Source organism: Dendrobates tinctorius, unplaced genomic scaffold (assembly GCF_039654945.1).
Source record: "Dendrobates tinctorius isolate UK_male_01 unplaced genomic scaffold, ASM3965494v1 ptg000135l, whole genome shotgun sequence".
Taxonomy (NCBI): domain Eukaryota; kingdom Metazoa; phylum Chordata; class Amphibia; order Anura; family Dendrobatidae; genus Dendrobates; species Dendrobates tinctorius.
The window spans coordinates 15,528,837-15,547,751 of NW_027361803.1; the positions used below are offsets into that span (position 1 = coordinate 15,528,837).

At 44.4% G+C, this 18,915-nt stretch overlaps 1 protein-coding gene across 1 annotated transcript in view; it reads left to right on the forward strand.

Annotated features, from left to right (window-relative positions):
- Positions 1-14,857, forward strand: part of EGFLAM (EGF like, fibronectin type III and laminin G domains) — a 145,785-nt gene extending 130,928 nt beyond the window's left edge. Inside the window, exons 17-23 of the mRNA XM_073543962.1 lie at positions 4,301-4,417; positions 6,244-6,424; positions 8,428-8,506; positions 8,793-8,936; positions 11,601-11,684; positions 11,966-12,069; positions 12,941-14,857. Of these exons, the coding sequence (XP_073400063.1) occupies positions 4,301-4,417; positions 6,244-6,424; positions 8,428-8,506; positions 8,793-8,936; positions 11,601-11,684; positions 11,966-12,069; positions 12,941-13,095 (864 nt within the window). The 3' untranslated portion in view covers positions 13,096-14,857. The remainder of the gene's footprint in view (positions 1-4,300; positions 4,418-6,243; positions 6,425-8,427; positions 8,507-8,792; positions 8,937-11,600; positions 11,685-11,965; positions 12,070-12,940) is intronic.
- Positions 14,858-18,915: the final 4,058 nt, after the last annotated feature.

The following is an 18,915-nucleotide window of genomic DNA, read 5'->3' on the forward strand; positions in this document are numbered from 1 at the left end:
TGCAGACAATGCTCTGTGATTCCAGACTGATACACTGTATCCAGTGCAGACAATGCTCTGTGACTCCAGACTGATACACTGTATCCAGTGCGGACAATGCTCTGTGACTCCAGACTGATACAATGTATCCAGTGCGGACAAAGCTCTGTGACTCCAGACTGATACAATGTATCCAGTGCGGACAAAGCTCTGTGACTCCAGACTGATACAATGTATCCAGTGCGGACAAAGCTCTGTGATTCCAGACTGATACACTGTATCCAGTGCAGACAATGCTCTGTGACTCCAGACTGATACACTGTATCCAGTGCAGACAATGCTCTGTGACTCCAGACTGATACAATGTATCCAGTGCAGACAATGCTCTGTGACTCCAGACTGATACAATGTATCCAGTGCGGACAAAGCTCTGTGACTCCAGACTGATACACTGTATCCAGTGCAGACAATGCTCTGTGACTCCAGACTGATACACTGTATCCAGTGCGGACAATGCTCTGTGACTCCAGACTGATACAATTTATCCAGTGCGGACAATGCTCTGTGACTCCAGACTGATACACTGTATCCAGTGCAGACAATGCTCTGTGACTCCAGACTGATACACTGTATCCAGTGCAGACAATGCTCTGTGACTCCAGACTGATACACTGTATCCAGTGCGGACAAAGCTCTGTGACTCCAGACTGATACAATGTATCCAGTGCAGACAATGCTCTGTGACTCCAGACTGATACAATGTATCCCGTTCAGACAATGCGCTGTGACTCCAGACTGATACAATGTATCCAGTGCAGACAATGCTCTGTGACTCCAGACTGCTACAATGTATCCAGTGCGGACAATGCTCTGTGACTCCAGACTGATACAATGTATCCCGTTCAGACAATGCGCTGTGACTCCAGACTGATACAATGTATCCAGTGCAGACAATGCTCTGTGACTCCAGACTGCTACAATGTATCCAGTGCAGACAATGCTCTGTGACTCCAGACTGATACACTGTATCCAGTGCAGACAATGCTCTGTGACTCCAGACTGCTACAATGTATCCAGTGCAGACAATGCTCTGTGACTCCAGACTGATACACTGTATCCAGTGCGGACAAAGCTCTGTGACTCCAGACTGATACACTGTATCCAGTGCAGACAATGCTCTGTGACTCCAGACTGCTACAATGTATCCAGTGCAGACAATGCTCTGTGACTTCAGACTGCTACAATGTATCCAGTGCAGACAATGCTCTGTGACTCCAGACTGATACAATGTATCCAGTGCAGACAATGCTCTGTGACTCCAGACTGATTCAATGTATCCAGTGCAGACAATGCTCTGTGACTCCAGACTGATACAATTTATCCAGTGCGGACAATGCTCTGTGACTCCAGACTGATACAATTTATCCAGTGCGGACAATGCTCTGTGACTCCAGACTGATACAATGTATCCAGTGCAGACAATGCTCTGTGACTCCACACTGATACACTCTATCCAGTGCAGACAATGCTCTGTGACTCCAGACTGATACAATGTATCCAGTGCAGACAATGCTCTGTGACTCCAGACTGATACAATGTATCCAGTGCAGACAATGCTCTGTGACTCCAGACTGATACAATTTATCCAGTGCCGGCAATGCTCTGTGACTCCAGACTGATACACTGTATCCAGTGCAGACAATGCTCTGTGACTCCAGACTGATACATTGTATCCAGTGCAGACAATGCTCTGTGACTCCAGACTGCTACAATGTATCCAGTGCAGACAATGCTCTGTGACTCCAGACTGATACACTGTATCCAGTGCAGACAATGCTCTGTGACTCCAGACTGATGCATTGTATCCAGTGCAGACAATGCTCTGTGACTCCAGACTGATACAATATATCCAGTGCAGACAATGCTCTGTGACTCCAGACTGATACACTGTATCCAGTGCAGACAATGCTCTGTGACTCCAGACTGATACAATGTATCCAGTGCAGACAATGCTCTGTGACTCCAGACTGATACATTGTATCCAGTGCAGACAATGCTCTGTGACTCCAGACTGATACAATATATCCAGTGCAGACAATGCTCTGTGACTCCAGACTGATACACTGTATCCAGTGCAGACAATGCTCTGTGACTCCAGACTGATATAATGTATCCAGTGCAGACAATGCTCTGTGACTCCAGACTGATACATTGTATCCAGTGCAGACAATGCTCTGTGACTCCAGACTGCTACAATGTATCCAGTGCAGACAATGCTCTGTGACTCCAGACTGATACACTGTATCCAGTGCAGACAATGCTCTGTGACTCCAGACTGATACAATGTATCCAGTGCAGACAATGCTCTGTGACTCCAGACTGATACAATATATCCAGTGCAGACAATGCTCTGTGTCTCCAGACTGATATGTTGCCTGCACTGGATACATTGTATCAGTCTGGAGTCACAGAGCATTGTCTGCACTGGATACATTGTATCAGTCTGGAGTCACAGAGCATTGTCTGCACTGGATACATTGTATCAGTCTGGAGTCACAGAGCATTGTCTGCATTGGATACATTGTATCAGTCTGGAGTCACAGAGCATTGTCTGCACTGGATACATTGTATCAGTCTGGAGTCACAGAGCATTGTCTGCACTGGATACATTGTATCAGTCTGGAGTCACAGAGCATTGTCTGCATTGGATACATTGTATCAGTCTGGAGTTCCAGAGCATTGTCTGCACTGGATACATTGTATCAGTCTGGAGTCACAGAGCATTGTCTGCACTGGATACAATGTATCAGTCTGGAGTCACAGAGCATTGTCCGCACTAGATACATTGTATCAGTCTGGAGTCACAGAGCATTATTGTCCGCGCTGGATACATTGTATCAGTCTGGAGTCACAGAGCATTGTCTGCACTGAATACTTTGTATCAGTCTGGAGTCACAGAGCATTGTCTGCACTGGATACAATGTATCAGTCTGGAGTCACAGAGCATTGTCTGTACTGAATACATTGTATCAGTCTGGAGTCACAGAGCATTATTGTCCACGCTGGATACATTGTATCAGTCTGGAGTCACAGAGCATTGTCTGCACTGGATACATTGTATCAGTCTGGAGTCAGAGCATTGTCTGCACTGAATACATTGTATCAGTCTGGAGTCACAGAGCATTGTCTGCACTGGATACATTGTATCAGTCTGGAGTCAGAGCATTGTCTGCACTGGATACAGTGTATCAGTCTGGAGTCAGAGCATTGTCTGCACTGGATACATTGTATCAGTCTGGAGTCACAGAGCATTGTCTGCACTGAATACATTGTATCAGTCTGGAGTCACAGAGCATTGTCTGCACTGAATACATTGTATCAGTCTGGAGTCACAGAGCATTATTGTCCACGCTGGATACATTGTATCAGTCTGGAGTCACAGAGCATTGTCTGCACTGGATACATTGTATCAGTCTGGAGTCACAGAGCATTGTCTGCACTGAATACATTGTATCAGTCTGGAGTCACAGAGCATTGTCTGCACTGGATACATTGTATCAGTCAGGAGTCACAGAGCATTGTCTGCACTGGATACATTGTATCAGTCTGGAGTCACAGAGCATTGTCTGCACTGGATACATTGTATCAGTCTGGAGTCACAGAGCATTGTCTGCACTGGATACATTGTATCAGTCTGGAGTCAGAGCATTGTCTGCACTGGATACATTGTATCAGTCTGGAGTCACAGAGCATTGTCTGCACTGGATACAGTGTATCAGTCTGGAGTCTAGGAGCATTGTCTGCACTGGATACATTGTATCAGTCAGGAGTCACAGAGCATTGTCTGCACTGGATACATTGTATCAGTCTGGAGTCACAGAGCATTGTCTGCACTGGATACATTGTATCAGTCTGGAGTCACAGAGCATTGTCTGCACTGGATACAATGTATCAGTCAGGAGTCACAGAGCATTGTCTGCACTGGATACATTGTATCAGTCTGGAGTCACAGAGCATTGTCTGCACTGGATACATTGTATCAGTCTGGAGTCACAGAGCATTGTCTGCACTGGATACATTGTATCAGTCAGGAGTCACAGAGCATTGTCTGCACTGGATACATTGTATCAGTCTGGAGTCACAGAGCATTGTCTGCACTGGATACATTGTATCAGTCTGGAGTCACAGAGCATTGTCTGCACTGGATATATTTGTATCTACTTTCCTAATAATAGTAATTATTAATTTAATGTTGTTGAAATGTAAGTAAAGATTATTATTATTATTATTATTATTAATAGTAATATCAATTATATTCCAGGGAGGTTTCACCCAAATCAAGTGTAATCCTGACATCTATATCGGTGGCGTTCCTGATTACGATACGGTCAAGAAAAACTCCGGAGTCCTACGGCCATTTAGTGGAAGTATTCAGAAAGTGAGACCTTTTGCTAATGATTATTCTAAAGTTCTTTCTGCCACCACTAGAGGGAGCTCTCAGCTATTGAGTTTATTATACAGTTTACTAGAAGCTCCCCTTGGTGGTCGCAGGAGGCAGATGGAAATTTATCATGTACCTTGTTATCTATGGGAAGTGAAGCTGATCAATGTGTAAAGGGTTAATCAGGACTAAGATATTTATACAAGTCAAAAATATCAGATTAGTTGGGGTCTGACACCTGACATCTCCATTATAGCTGTCAGCAGGTCTTAGAACTGTCAGAAGTACGCAATTTATGGAGCCAGAAATTACTCCTTTCGCTGTGTAGTGGCCATTCTTGGTACTGCAGGTAACATCACATTCACTTCAATAGGAGCTGGGCTGCAGTACTGAGAATGGCCACTACACGGGATACGGCGCTGTGCTGTTTTGGCTCTGTACTGTACACTGTGCATCCGGCGGCTGTAGAAGTTGCCAAAAGCTGATCAGTGATGGTGTTAGGTGTCACATCCCCCCCTATCTGGTATTAATGACCTGTCTGGACGATAGGTCATCAATATCTTCATCTTGGACAAGGCCTTAGTGAAACAGCACCAATGCCTAATTACCATGTCTAAAGGTTTCAGCAACTCTCCTGGTGTCACCATTAAATGGGCTGGCCAGGTTTGCAGACTTTTGAATCCACACATCGTAGACTGTGAAGATTCTGTTACCGACAGTCATGTGACTGTAAATACGTGATTTGCATTCTCTTGACCACATTCCAACTAGATGTGTCCAGCCTCGCTCAGCACAAGTGAATTGAGTGAGGCTGCGCACGTCTAGTCGGAATGTGGCCGGAGGTTCCTGACCGCACTAAGGCGGTGACTGCGGACTTTCAAGCCAAACCTGCACTGAAGTGTACACAATACTCTCTCTAGTGGTCAGTATGCAATATTACATTCTTGAGTTTCTTTAGAGCTCCCTCTAGACCCCAGGGCTGCAAAGTAACAGTAGTAACCACTGAGCCACTGTGTAGCCATTCTGAAACTCCCTCTCTCAGCTAGCAATTGTCATTAAACTTCAGAGTTCCTTCACGTAGTATTACACACAGGAGCTCCCTCTAGTGGTCAGCATGTGCTATTACAGATAGGCGTTCCCTCTAGTGGTCAGCATATGCTATTAAAGATAGGAGCTCCCTCTAGTGGTCAGCATGTGCTATTACAGATAGGAGCGCCCTCTAGTGGTCAGCATGTGGTGTTACACATAAGAGCGCCCTCTAGTGGTCAGCATGTGGTGTTACACATAAGAGCCCCCTCTAGTCAGCATGTGCTTTTACAGGTAGGAGCTCCCTCTAGTGGTCGGCATGTGCTTTTACAGATAGGAGCTCTCTCTAGTGGTCGGCATGTGCTATTACAGATAGGCGCTCCCTCTTGTGGTCTGTATGTGGTGTTACACATAAGAGCTCCCTCTAGTGGTCGGCATGTGCTATTATAGATATCAGCTCCCTCTAGTGGTCGGCGTGTGCTATTACAGATAGGAGCTCCCTCTAGTGGTCAGCATGTGCTATATTACAGATAGGAGCACCCTGTAGTGGTCAGCATGTGGTGTTACACATAAGAGCGCCCTCTAGTGGTGGTCAGCATGTGCAATTCTTTATATTCATACGTCTATTAGCAGTCATATGTAATAAGCCGCTATATTAGAAATGGCTAGCTCAGCTCTGCTCCATCTAGCGGCGATGTCTCCATGTCTGATGTAGTCTCCGCCATGTTGGTCCTCATGAAGCCGTTCCCGCCCGTGTGTAACGTATCCCCCCTTCCTCTGCCTTTCTTTGCCCGCAGCTAATACTCAATGACAGGATGGTGAACCTCGTGCACGGTCTGACTTCTGGGGTGAACGTTGTAAACGCTCTCCATCCCTGCGCCAATGTGCCCTGCGCCAACGATGGGAGCTGTAGACCCAAACACGACAGCTATGAATGTGACTGCCCCCTGGGCTTTGATGGCAAGAACTGTCAGAAAGGTAACGCCTGCGGCCGCATTCTGCCGGTGTGATTGTGACGCACTCAGCCATCACCCAGTGAGTGGTGTCTGCCTTTATTTTATTCCCAGGATTATTCCGTCTTCGTTTTTAACCCTGCGTCCAGTTCCAGAGATATGTGCCGCTTTATTTTAACTTTTCATGCTTTTTCCCAAGGGGCGTGGCTCACAGGATACTCAGGGGCGGGGCTTATTTGTATTTCTACACTCTAAGCACTGCCCAGTTGGTAAATAACATTAAAAAATCCAAAATTATTAAAAGGCTCATATCTGTGGAACCATATGGCTGATTAAAATAAAAAAGCAGGAGGAGGATGACATGAATCTAAGAAGTGATACTTTATTAGCCGTAATTCCTATATTATCTGGTAGGAGAATACAGTCAGTAATGTCATATACTGTAAAGTATTTACCCCGGAGGGGAATCTTCAAGTGTCAGGGGCACAAGTTTTAGGCAGGAGCAGAAAAAAAAAAAAAAAAAAACCTTCCAAAAGTAGGAATGTAAATTGTTTATATAACAAAATGTAAAGAGAATGAACAATAAAAAAAATCTAAATCCCCTCAATATCTGCTGACCGCCCATCACCTCCATCACTTCTTCTCGGTACTGGATGATGTGAGATCAGGGGTCTGTGGGGCCTGATCATCATTTCCAGGACTCCTCGTTCTTAGTGACATTGGCTGGATGTTGGGGGTCGTGGTCCGGCTGCAGAATAAATTTGGAGCTAATCAGACGCCTCCTGATGGTGTTACATGAAGGATAAGTATCTGCTTGAATTCCTTAGCATTGAGGACACCATTAATCCTGACCAAATCTCCAACTCCATTTGCTGAAATGCCGGACCCCCAGGGAACAATCTGCTTTCAGTTCCAGCCAAATATTTGACATTTTGACTCCGCAGTCCAGAGACCTGCTTACATTCTTCTGATCCCCAGCTTCTATATGTTCCTACATAGTGGGGTCCCTTAGCCTTATTTCCATGTAGAAGGTATTGTTTTTGGCCACAATTCTTTCATGAAGACGACTTCTGACAAGTCTTCCCCGAATGCTAGATAGGCTAACCGATTCCCACTGGTTCTGAATTGATGGCACTGCTGAACATCCTTACATTTTGAAGCCTGATCTGTCTTACATCTGCTGCACTGTTTCCTTGGCCAACCACTGCTTCTACGATCTTCAACATTCTTCATGCTGTTTCAGAAGATCTTGAACATCACATCTTGAAGCCCCAGTCTGCTGTGAAATCTTTACCTGGGAGATACCTCACTGATGCACTATAACTACCTTGTGTCTTGTTGCTGTGCTCTATCTCGCCTTGGTGACATTTATCTGTCTTCCACAACTTCACCTTTGTAGCAGAGTTTGGCTGTTCCTCACCCAGTTTTAAGCCCCCTACGCACCTATTTCTGTTTCAGTTAATGGCTATGGTTCACCTTACATATTAAACTGATGATTATTATCACCTGTCTGGTATAATTGGTTACTCAAACACTGGACTACAATCCTAAAAAAGTAAGGGGCGGTCACCGAATATTGTCTGTGTATGACATATGTATTAAATGTGCTATATATATATATATATATATATTTATATATATATATATGTCAGCGCTCAGCTTCTTCTCTCATTGTCACTGTTCTTGTTTTTTTGCTTACTGGCTGCAGAGTGTGGAAACTACTGCATCAATAGTAAGTAGAGTAAGAGCTTTGTCCTCTCCGTCTGCTGAGGACGACCCCTCTCCATGTGGACGTTATATAGGGGCTCAGAGGGTCTTCCATTGTATTACCCATAATGGAGAACAGTAGCACCCCCTCTGGTCCTATCCTTCCATTATAAATTATTTTAGAGAACCCAGCCCTATGGTGATCAGATGATCGCCGGGTCAGTTAATGCATGTAGTCAACTTTGGGGGGATTCATTTTTTAAATTGCCCCCCCCAAGATAACTAGTAGTCATAATGTAACGTAACATGACCTGTTCTTAGTCATTACAGAGGCCATCGAGATTCCACAGTTCATTGGACGAAGTTATCTCATTTATGACAGCCGGGAAATCCTGAAAAGGTGAGCCGGTATAGATGTGGCAGGTCGTCACAGGTCACTCTGCCTGTGCGGTTCTGTGCAGGGAGCTGAATCTTTTTCCAAAACAGGAGAGTAGATGAACAATATATAGAGATGTCAAAATTAAATTTTTTGCTCCCTACAGCCACCACTAGGGGGAGCTTAGGAGTACAAATCTGGAAGCTTAAGCGCCTATGCTCCCCCTAGTGGTGGCTGCCACAGTCTGTGCTTTGCAGCAGGGCGTCTGCAGTTCATATATTCAATATCACTGTTTTTCAATGTTTTCCAGAGTTTCCGGATCTCGAACAAACATTTTCTTGAGATTCAAGACATCCGTGAAGGATGGGCTGCTCATGTGGAGGGGGGACAGCCCCATGAGGCCAAATAGCGACTTTATCTCATTGGGCCTTCAGGAAGGAAACCTTATGTTTAGGTAAATCGAGGCTGACTCTGTACAATCACAGCAAAAAATTCTCTGATTGAGACAAGTTTTGGTTTTCACAAAGTTTGCCGCTTCTGTTTTCGTAGCAGCAATTTTGTATCAACTCTCAATTGTTATGAAAAGTGATCAGATAAATAGCAAATATAAATTCATCATCTAGAACTTCATATGGAAAGGGATAATTGTTGTAAAGTCGGCTTCAGGGGGTAGACAAGAAAATCCAGCACATGCCAGGACCGTCTCCTAAAGAGGATTCAGCTACGGCTTGGTTCTACACCAGTGCGGAGCTTGCCCTGGAATGGCAGCAGGCAGGTGTCACTGCACAGTGAGGAGAAGGACTTGGGAGGCTGCCTGGTATTAAAAGTGCAACAGATACGCCACTTCTCTCCAAGAAAAACATCAAGGACAGACTGACGTTCCGCAGGAAGTGCAGGGAACGGACTTCTCAAGACAGGTGTGGTTGTTTTCCATGATGAAGGCCCTTCAGACTGTTTGGGACATCTAGAAGAATGACTGTCCGGAGGACAAAAGTCGACGCTGCCATGAGTACTGTGTCTGCAAGCAGTAAAGCCTCCTGAGACCCTTCATGTGTGGGGGCTTTTCCTCCATGGAGGGGGTCACTCACAATTTACCTAAGAACACGGCCAAGAATAAAGAACAGGATCTAAACCTCCTCCAAGAGCAACTTCTCCCATCATCCAGGACAATGTGGTGATGATGCTTTTTCCTCCATGATGGAGATCAGGTCACAGGGAAAAGTAAGAACTAAATAGCTCAGGGAGAAAAATATTGATATTTTGGGCCCACGTATAGAAAATTCTCACTGACAACCTACGGAGAATTCTCAAAAAGTGACAAACAAAGACCAGATTTTGTGATAACTCTGAGCTCTGATGAGAAAAGAACGGGCGGCCATCAGTCAGGATCTGACCAGAAGGCGATAGCCAGCTGTCGGGGAGGAGGGCAAAAATCTGGAAGATAAGGAGCAGAAATGTGGAGAATAAGGGACAGAAGTCTGGAGAATAAGGGGATGAAGTGAGGAGAATAAGGGGCAGGAGTCTGAAGAATAAGGGGCAGGAGCGTGGAGGATAAGGGGCAGGAGCGTGGAGAATGAGGGGCAGGAGCGTGGAGAATGAGGGGCAGGAGCGTGGAGGATGAGGGGCAGGAGCGTGGAGGATAAGGGGCAGGAGCGTGGAGGATAAGGGGCAGGAGTGTGGGGAATAAGGGGCAGGCGTCTGGGGAATAAGGGACAGAAGGAGGGAGAATAAGGGGCAGATGTCTGGGGAATAAGAGGCAGGAGTGTGGGGAATAAGGGGCAGGAGTCTGAGGAATAAGGGGCAGGCGTCTGGGGAATAAGGGGCTGGAGTGTGGAGAATAAGGGGCTGGAGCGTGGAGAATAAGGGGCTGGAGCGTGGGGAATAAGGGGCAGGAGCGTGGAGAATAAGGGGCTGGAGCGTGGAGAATAAGGGGCTGGAGCGTGGAGGATAAGGGGCAGGAGCGTGGGGAATAAGGGGCAGGAGTCTGGGGAATAAGGGACAGAAGGAGGGAGAATAAGGGGCAGATGTCTGGGGAATAAGAGGCAGGAGTGTGGGGAATAAGGGGCAGGAGTCTGAGGAATAAGGGGCTGGAGTGTGGAGAATAAGGGGCTGGAGCGTGGAGAATAAGGGGCTGGAGCGTGGAGAATAAGGGGCTGGAGCGTGGGGAATAAGGGGCTGGAGCGTGGAGAATAAGGGGCTGGAGCGTGGAGAATAAGGGGCTGGAGCGTGGAGAATAAGGGGCTGGAGCGTGGAGAATAAGGGGCTGGAGCGTGGAGGATAAGGGGCAGGAGCGTGGGGAATAAGGGGCAGGAGTCTGGGGAATAAGGGGCAGAAGGAGGGAGAATAAGGGGCAGATGTCTGGGGAATAAGAGGCAGGAGTGTGGAGAATAAGGGGCAGGAGTGTGGAGAATAAGGGGCAGGAGTGTGGAGAATAAGGGGCAGGAGTGTGGGGAATAAGGGGCAGGAGTGTGGGGAATAAGGGGCAGGAGTGTGGGGAATAAGGGGCAGGAGTGTGGGGAATAAGGGGCAGGAGTGTGGGGAATAAGGGGCAGGAGTGTGGGGAATAAGGGGCAGGCGTCTGGGGAATAAGGGGCAGGCGTCTGGGGAATAAGGGGCAGGCGTCTGGGGAATAAGGGGCAGGCGTCTGGGGAATAAGGGGCAGGCGTCTGGGGAATAAGGGGCTGGAGTGTGGAGAATAAGGAGTAGGAGTCTGGGGAATAAGGGGGCAGGAGTGTGGGGAATAAGGGGGCAGGAGTGTGGAGACTAAGGGGGCAGGCGTCTGGAGAATAAGAGGCAGCGTCGGGAACATCAAGGAGTCACAGAAGCTTCATGGATTTATCAATAAAAGTGTAACAACGTATGAGATTTTATAATTGTAGATCAGTAAAAGAGAAACATCCGACTAAAAGAGTGAAACACTGAAGTAGCAAAATGTAAAAACCAAAACTTCTGTCAGTCTGAAAACTTTTGGCCCCAACTATTCTGTGCTATATGATCACTTCAGTATACCTATCCTCCCATGTATTATAGATCTGCAATTTTCAATAGAACCTAAAGATCAATGCATTATATCCAGGGAGGATCCAATAACATTTCTCTTTGGTTCTTCTCTCCATAGTTATAATTTGGGCAGCGGAATGGTTTCAATTATGGTCAATGGAACTTTTAATGACGGCAGATGGCACAGAGTGAAGGCTGTACGGTAAGAGAATCTTCTGTCTGCAGTTATCTCATGCTCATCAGATGACTGTCCCTGAAACCCACAAATCCATTGGGGTGCAAACCTTTGGGATGTATTAGCAGAGGGACAGGTCACCAATCACATCCTGCTCCCCAATATTGTCAGTTATGTGGGCCCCTTTATGTACGTGGATGTAGACAATACTGGCGCAAGCGTGGAATAACGGCAAATGTATATGATAGATATTTTATGTGTCTTTGCAAATAATTCTAACTAGATGCTAAATGAATTTTCTGTTCCAGCGACGGTCAGTCTGGTAAGGTGACTGTGGATGACTATGGAGCAAGAACGGGAAAATCTCCAGGTTTAATGCGGCAGCTGAACATTAACGGAGATCTTTATGTTGGTGAGTGACGCTATCCGCTCTTATAATTTAAGTTTGATCACAAATACTAAAACCCAACAGTATCACCGACTCCATTTACTTCTAATAAATGTGACAACTTAACATGAGACGTATCTGTGCCACTTACAGGCCTTTAACTATGTGGTGAGTGTCAATGGTAGGTCTGTACAGCACTGCGGAGATGTGGTGGTCTCAACCCTCAGTGGTGGTCTCTGTTTCTGATCTCTATCCTGAATATTGTTAATGGCGTGTAAACATATATCTGAACACATTTTTTCCATATTACCACGTTTGTCTGTTAAGTTAATGAACATGCGGGTGGTACATCGACGACATTTTTTATATAAAAATATTCATCATACTTTAATTGTTATTTGTGCAAGTTTTGGTAGCATTTTTCTGTTTTTTGTATAAATCTGATTTTGCATTTGATTTTTATAGCTAAAAAGTGGTGATTACATAGAAAATGTGAAACTTTTAGAGCTGGATTTGGTGGTTTCTAGATGTTTTTGACCGATTCATCAAATGCAGATTTTTAAAAAAATCGGTACATTTTTTGTGCACTTGTACTTCAGTCCTTCCTCCATTTACGTCTGCACTCTTTACAACTTTTTGTGCTAAGAAGTTTGGAAAAAAGTTTAAATGCAAAAATAAAGATCAGTTCTGAGTTTGGACAAAATTAATCAAACATTTGCGCAATTTTGAAGAATTTGGAACAAAAAACGCCAAGGAATGCTACAAGGAAAAAAGAAAGCGTAAATGCAAATGATGAATCGGACTGTTAGTGGTTTTATGGGCTGAAGGATGAAAATGTGTAAAAAAGTCATATATTCCGGCCATGATAAGTAATGATTTTGGTTTTGGCTTCCAGGTGGGATGAAGGAGATCGCGTTACACACCAATCGGCAATATATCGGAGGCCTTATAGGTTGCATCTCTCACTTCACCCTCTCCACAGACTATCACGTGTCGCTGGTGGAAGACGCATCGGATGGGAAAAACATTAACACGTGTGGCACGAAATAGGGAAGGACTCATTCTTAGGTTTGTTTTTTATTCTGATGGGAGAAAGGACGACTTTTGCACTCAGAGGACAATCTGCAATCCTTGTCTTTCCAAGTATGTTGCAAGAAAGCCAGAAAAACCAAACAAAAATCTTCTAAAAGAAGTTTGTAGCGCGCGGAGAGCAGACTTGTGTATGAGAAATGCGTGCCTTTTCCGCACAACCAGCCCAAAATGGTCAATGAGAAACCGGACGATGTTATAGATCCTTTTGTCCACTCCGTGACCGGTCAATTAGCAGCTATTTATTCTCCGAGAACTCGGTTTTCCCTATGTTTTTCCCTAATTTTGGAGTTGCCCAGCTCTTATTGTATTCTGCATGGTCCCTGACCTCCGTTTTGCTGGTCTTGCAGCATTTGCAGTCATCTCCTGTCTGAATGGCCACCGTGGGATTTCAGAAGCGATTTCTAGGTTATTTTGCTATAGAGTTGACTTTCTCTCTGTTCCGCACCGACTTGTTTTAGGCCCCTCCGTTCCAAAGGTTGAAAGGAGAGAAAATGCAAAAAAAAAAAAAAAAAAAGCATCTCGCTCTGGAGGACCAGACACGTCCTTTTATTCCAAGATTTTTGTAATGCTTCATTTCTCCTCTGGTGGCACTGTTGGGAAATTGAGCTCTTGTATTTTTAACAGATCACAGCTGATTGCTGGAGGTCAATTTTTTTTTTTTAGGAAAATTTTCGAATGAAAAAAAAGTTCCAAAAATTGGTCAACACCCTTTTAATGTGCATTATCGTGATTAACAAGGCAGTAGCGCACCGTGGTATGCAACCCCAGACCGTGATTATAGCTGTTCCAAGTTTTAGAGGATGCCGCTTTTTGCAGGTTTTTGGTTTAAAGGGACCATTTCCATTTAAAGGGGATTTCTATGCAGATTATTTTCTCCTACATCCTCCCTTTATGTCGTCATTATTGTCTTTCCTGTTGTATTCTGGTGCTATAATAGGCCGACATCCAAGCTTTATATTTAACAGTCCCTATTTGGAGAACTCCTTTGAACACGCATCAATCCCAAGCCATGTATTCAGTCCGCGTGACTACACGTGAACGGGTTCATGGCCTAGAATAGGTAGGAGTGCCAGCCGAGAAAACCTGATGCGTGAACGAGGTTATAATATAAGTGAAACTGTGAGAGTGAAAACTCGTCAGGATTTCTTCCATACTGGTTCATACTGGGCAGTCCCAAGCAGACACTCCCTCTTCTGACAATTATTCCACAAGGGATTTTACCATTATTTTTTACTATTAAGATCATTAGCAAAAGAACAATTAACCTACTACAGCTCTAGTCCACCAAGGATATGGCATTCTGACAACCAGAGAACACCAGCAAGGTCTGTATGAACTGCTCATCTGCCGTAGGCTACCAGTGATGTCTCCATTAGTTCATTAGATACCATAGGTCACCAGCCAAATCTCCATCAACTCCTTCTCTGCTATAGATCACCATTGAGCTCTCCATTAATTCATTAGATATCTTAGGTCACTAGCCATGTACTCATCAACTACTCCTCTACCATAGACCACCAGGCATGCCATCGTCAGCTCCGCCTCAAACACAGACCACCATTGATTTCTCCATCAACTCTACCTCTACCATAGACCAGGGTTTCCCAACTCCAGTCCTCAAGGCCCACCAACAGATCATGTTTTCAGGATATCCTTAGTATTGCTCAGGTGATAATTGCATCACCTGTACAATACAAGGAAAATCCTGAAAAACATGACCTGTTGGTGGGCCTTGAGGCCTGGAGTTGGGGAACCCTGCCATAGACCACCAGCCATGTCTCCATCATACACCTAGCACCATATTGCCATCAACTCCTTCTCGAACCCAGAGCACCAGCCATGTCTTCATTAATGCCTCCTCTACCTTAGACCACCAGTCATGTCTATCAACTCCTCCTCTACCATAGACCACCTGCCAGCCATGTCCCAATCAACTCTTCTTCGAACACAGACCACAAATGTCTCCATCAACTCCTCCTCTACTGAAGACCACCAGACATGTCTCCATCAACTCCTCCTATTCCATAGACCACCAATTTCTTCTTCAACTCATTCACTGCTATAGACTGCTTGCAATATCTCCATCAACTCCTCTCCCATAGAGCAGTGATGTCTTCATTAATTCATTAGATACCATAGGTCACCAGTCATGTCTCCATCAACTCCTCTTCCACTGTAGACCATCAGCCATTATTTCAACTGCTCCTTTACCTTAGACCACCAGCGATGTGTCCATTAATTCATTAGATACCATTGATAGTAAGCCATGTCTCCATCTCCTCCTCTACCATAGATCACCAGCCATGACACCATCAACTCCTCTATCATAGACCACCAGCAATGTCTCCTTCATTTCTTTCACTACTGTAGACCACCAGCCATGTCTCCATCAACGCCACCTTTGCCACAGACCACTACCCATATCTCCTTCAACTAGCAATGTATTCATTAGATACCATTGATCACGAGCCATGTCTCAAACTCTGCCACTACCATAGACAACCAGCCATGACTCCAACTCCTCCTCTACCATAGACCACATCCAAGTCTCCATCAACTCCCCATCTGTTATAGACCACCAGCCATGTCTCCATCAAATCCCACTCTACCATAAACCACGAGCGATGTTTCAATCAGCTCCTCCATCGTAGACCACCAATTTCTCCATCAAGTCTTCCTCTGCTGTAGGCCACCAGATATGTCTCAATCAGATGTTCATCTAATGTAGAGCACCAAATATGTCTCCATCAACTCCTCCTCTATCATAGAGCACCAATAATGTCTCCTTCAACACCTCATTTACCTTAAACCACCATAGATGTTTCCATCAATTCCTCTTCCAGCGTAGGCCACCAACAATGTCTCCATTAATTCATTGGATATTACCGGTCACCAGAAATGTCTCCCTTACACAAGGAGCAGAGATTGAGCAGGCACAATTCCACTTCCTTCATTGTATATGGGACTGATGGAAATAGAGTGCTGTACTAGGCAGACCCATAGACAATGAAAGAAGCAGAGACCGAACATGCACAGTTCCGCTTCATTCACTGTCCATGGAACTGATGCAGATAGGCGAATGATCGATTCGACTTTCTTCCATAGACAGATGGAAATATCTGAGTGCTGTAGTAGGCAGTCCTGTAGACAATGAATGGAGCGAAGGTTGAGCATGCGCACCTCCACTCCATTCATTATCTATGGGACTGATGGAAAGAGCCAAGTGCTCCATTAGGCAGTCCTATAGGACGATTGTAGCAGAGGACATGCATGCGCACCTCTCCTTTCCAGAATGAGGTTGCAGATCTCCATTCTCAGGATCGCTGGGTGTCTCAGTGATAGGAAACCCAACAATCAACAAGCTTTCTCCTACCCTATAGATAGGGAATTACGGTATTTCACTTTCTGGGGGCAATAAGCCTTTAAGCTAGGCTGTAGTTTCCATGCGATTAAGTTGTGATATTAAAATACCAACAAAGAACTTCACACAAGGCCATATAGTCATAAAAATATAACAAAAATCTTTATTGAAAAATAATATAAACTCATAAAAGCAAGACAAGTGCCACCGATACAGGAGGAAAAGGTGGGAACTCCACAAGAGGCCTCAAAAACACTATGTATACTACAATATTCATTGGATGTAACAATAATCTCATCAAAAAGTTGAAATGTTACATTGCCATGCACACTAAATATATGCAACAAAAACATGAAGTAAAAAGATGGTTCATGTGCAATGAGTATTAGAGAACACGTTAGTCATATAGTGGATAGTAGTAAGAACAGTAATAAATGTACCAAGAATCCAAGATATATATACACAAAAAGTGCCAGTAATAGAGCAAAGCAGGTGAACCTAATGTTCGTAAATAACAAAAGTATTGACCAAAGTAGACATAGATTATAAATATAAATACGCTATAGTTGCCAAAGAGGCACACTCAGGGGACCCACCACACCTGACGCGCGTTTCGCAAAGAAATGCTTCGTCCAGGGGTGGTTAGGTACTGGCCAGATTGGTTACTCAATACATACTCTAACCACCCCTGGACGAAGCATTTCTGTGCGAAACGCGCGTCGGGTGTGGTAGGTCCCCTGAGTGTGCCTCTTTGATAACTATAGCGTATTTATATTTATAATCTATGTATACTTTGGTCAATAATTTTGTTATTTACTAACATTAGGTTCACCTGCTTTGCTCTATTACTGGCACTTTTTGTGTATATATATCTTGGTACATTTATTACTGTTCTTACTACTATCCACTATATGACTAACGTGTTCTCTAATACTCATTGCACACGAACCATCTTTTTACTTCATGTTTTTGTTGCATATATTAAGTGTGCATGGCAATGTAACATTTCAACTTTTGGATGAGATTATTGTTACATCCAATGAATATTGTAGTATACATAGTGTTTTTGAGGCCTCTTGTGGAGTTCCCACCTTTTCCTCCTTTATCAGTGGCACTTGTCTTGCATTTATGAGTTTATATTGTTTTTCAATAACGATTTTCGTTATATTTTTATGACTATATGGCCTTGTGTGAAGTTCTTTGTTGGTATTTTACTGGTTATGCTTCATGGCCTCATTTAAGGGATATGGATAGGTGTATTTAAGTTGTGATATTAGTTAGATTCTTGGATGGTTTATATAACTTTACAGCCGAGTCTTTGTTCCCTCACACTCTAATCACCATAAAGTTCTATAGATCGAATAGCGGAGTTCCGGACTTTTCCATTTCGCACTGCCGTAGTAATCAGATTTTTCCCGTAGTCCATCGTGGTGCAGACTCTCCTCACATTCCGCGACTTTATGACCCGACCGACCTATTTTGTACTGTGCTTGACATTCCGTTTTGTAGATCGGATCCTTTTGTACTTGTATATTTTTATATAAAGCTCCTTCTGAACTCGTCATCCGGTGTCCTGTAGAATGTCGGCCATCGTCCTCTTTGCACAGTTTACATGTGTTTGTAATATAAAATCTTGTCTTTTGCCGTTTGTCCGTTTCCTTCTGATACTTTTTTTTTTGTAATTTCATGTTTGTTTTACATCTTAATAAAATATTAGAAATCTTGTAAATGTGATGCGGGAATGATCGGAGGACGGATGTTAATACGTGGGTCCGGTTGCAAAGAATTTAAGATGTAAGTACTCACCTTAGTTTTCTTTTTTTAGGCCCCAAAACATAAGTTTCCACGGTCCTGTGTCCACTATAGATTATTCACACCCCCAACAAACTAATGCTGCACAGCAGAAGTTGCGGAGCCACGCCCACTCTGACATCACTTCCTGCTCTTTCTATTGGCTGAAGCTGCACCCCATTGACTCCCCGCACTGCCTTTTACCCTGCAGGGAAACTTCTTAGAATACTGGTACCGTAGTGTCACCCATTAGGATTTGGAGCTTTGTATTAGAAAACAAAACAAGATGTTGGACCTAAACGTGAAATGGCATTAAAACTTGGAGTATCCCTTTAAGTATGATGGGATAATGCTCTTTTAAAGGGATATCCCCTAATCATGGGCAAGGGCTTACCCTGCTGATCTCTGGGTCGGTCTAAACTTCTGGGGTTCAGAGCGATACAAACATAATTCATTGTCTATGGAACAGATAGAAATAGTTGAGCTCTGTAACTGGTAGTGCCATACATCAGAAATTGTGAAATGGAGTGAAGCGAACCACATCTCCATTCATAACAGGACTACAAAGCCAGATGCCAGGAGAGTCCCAGCACTTGGACACCTAGGTATGAGAATGTTATCCTCCA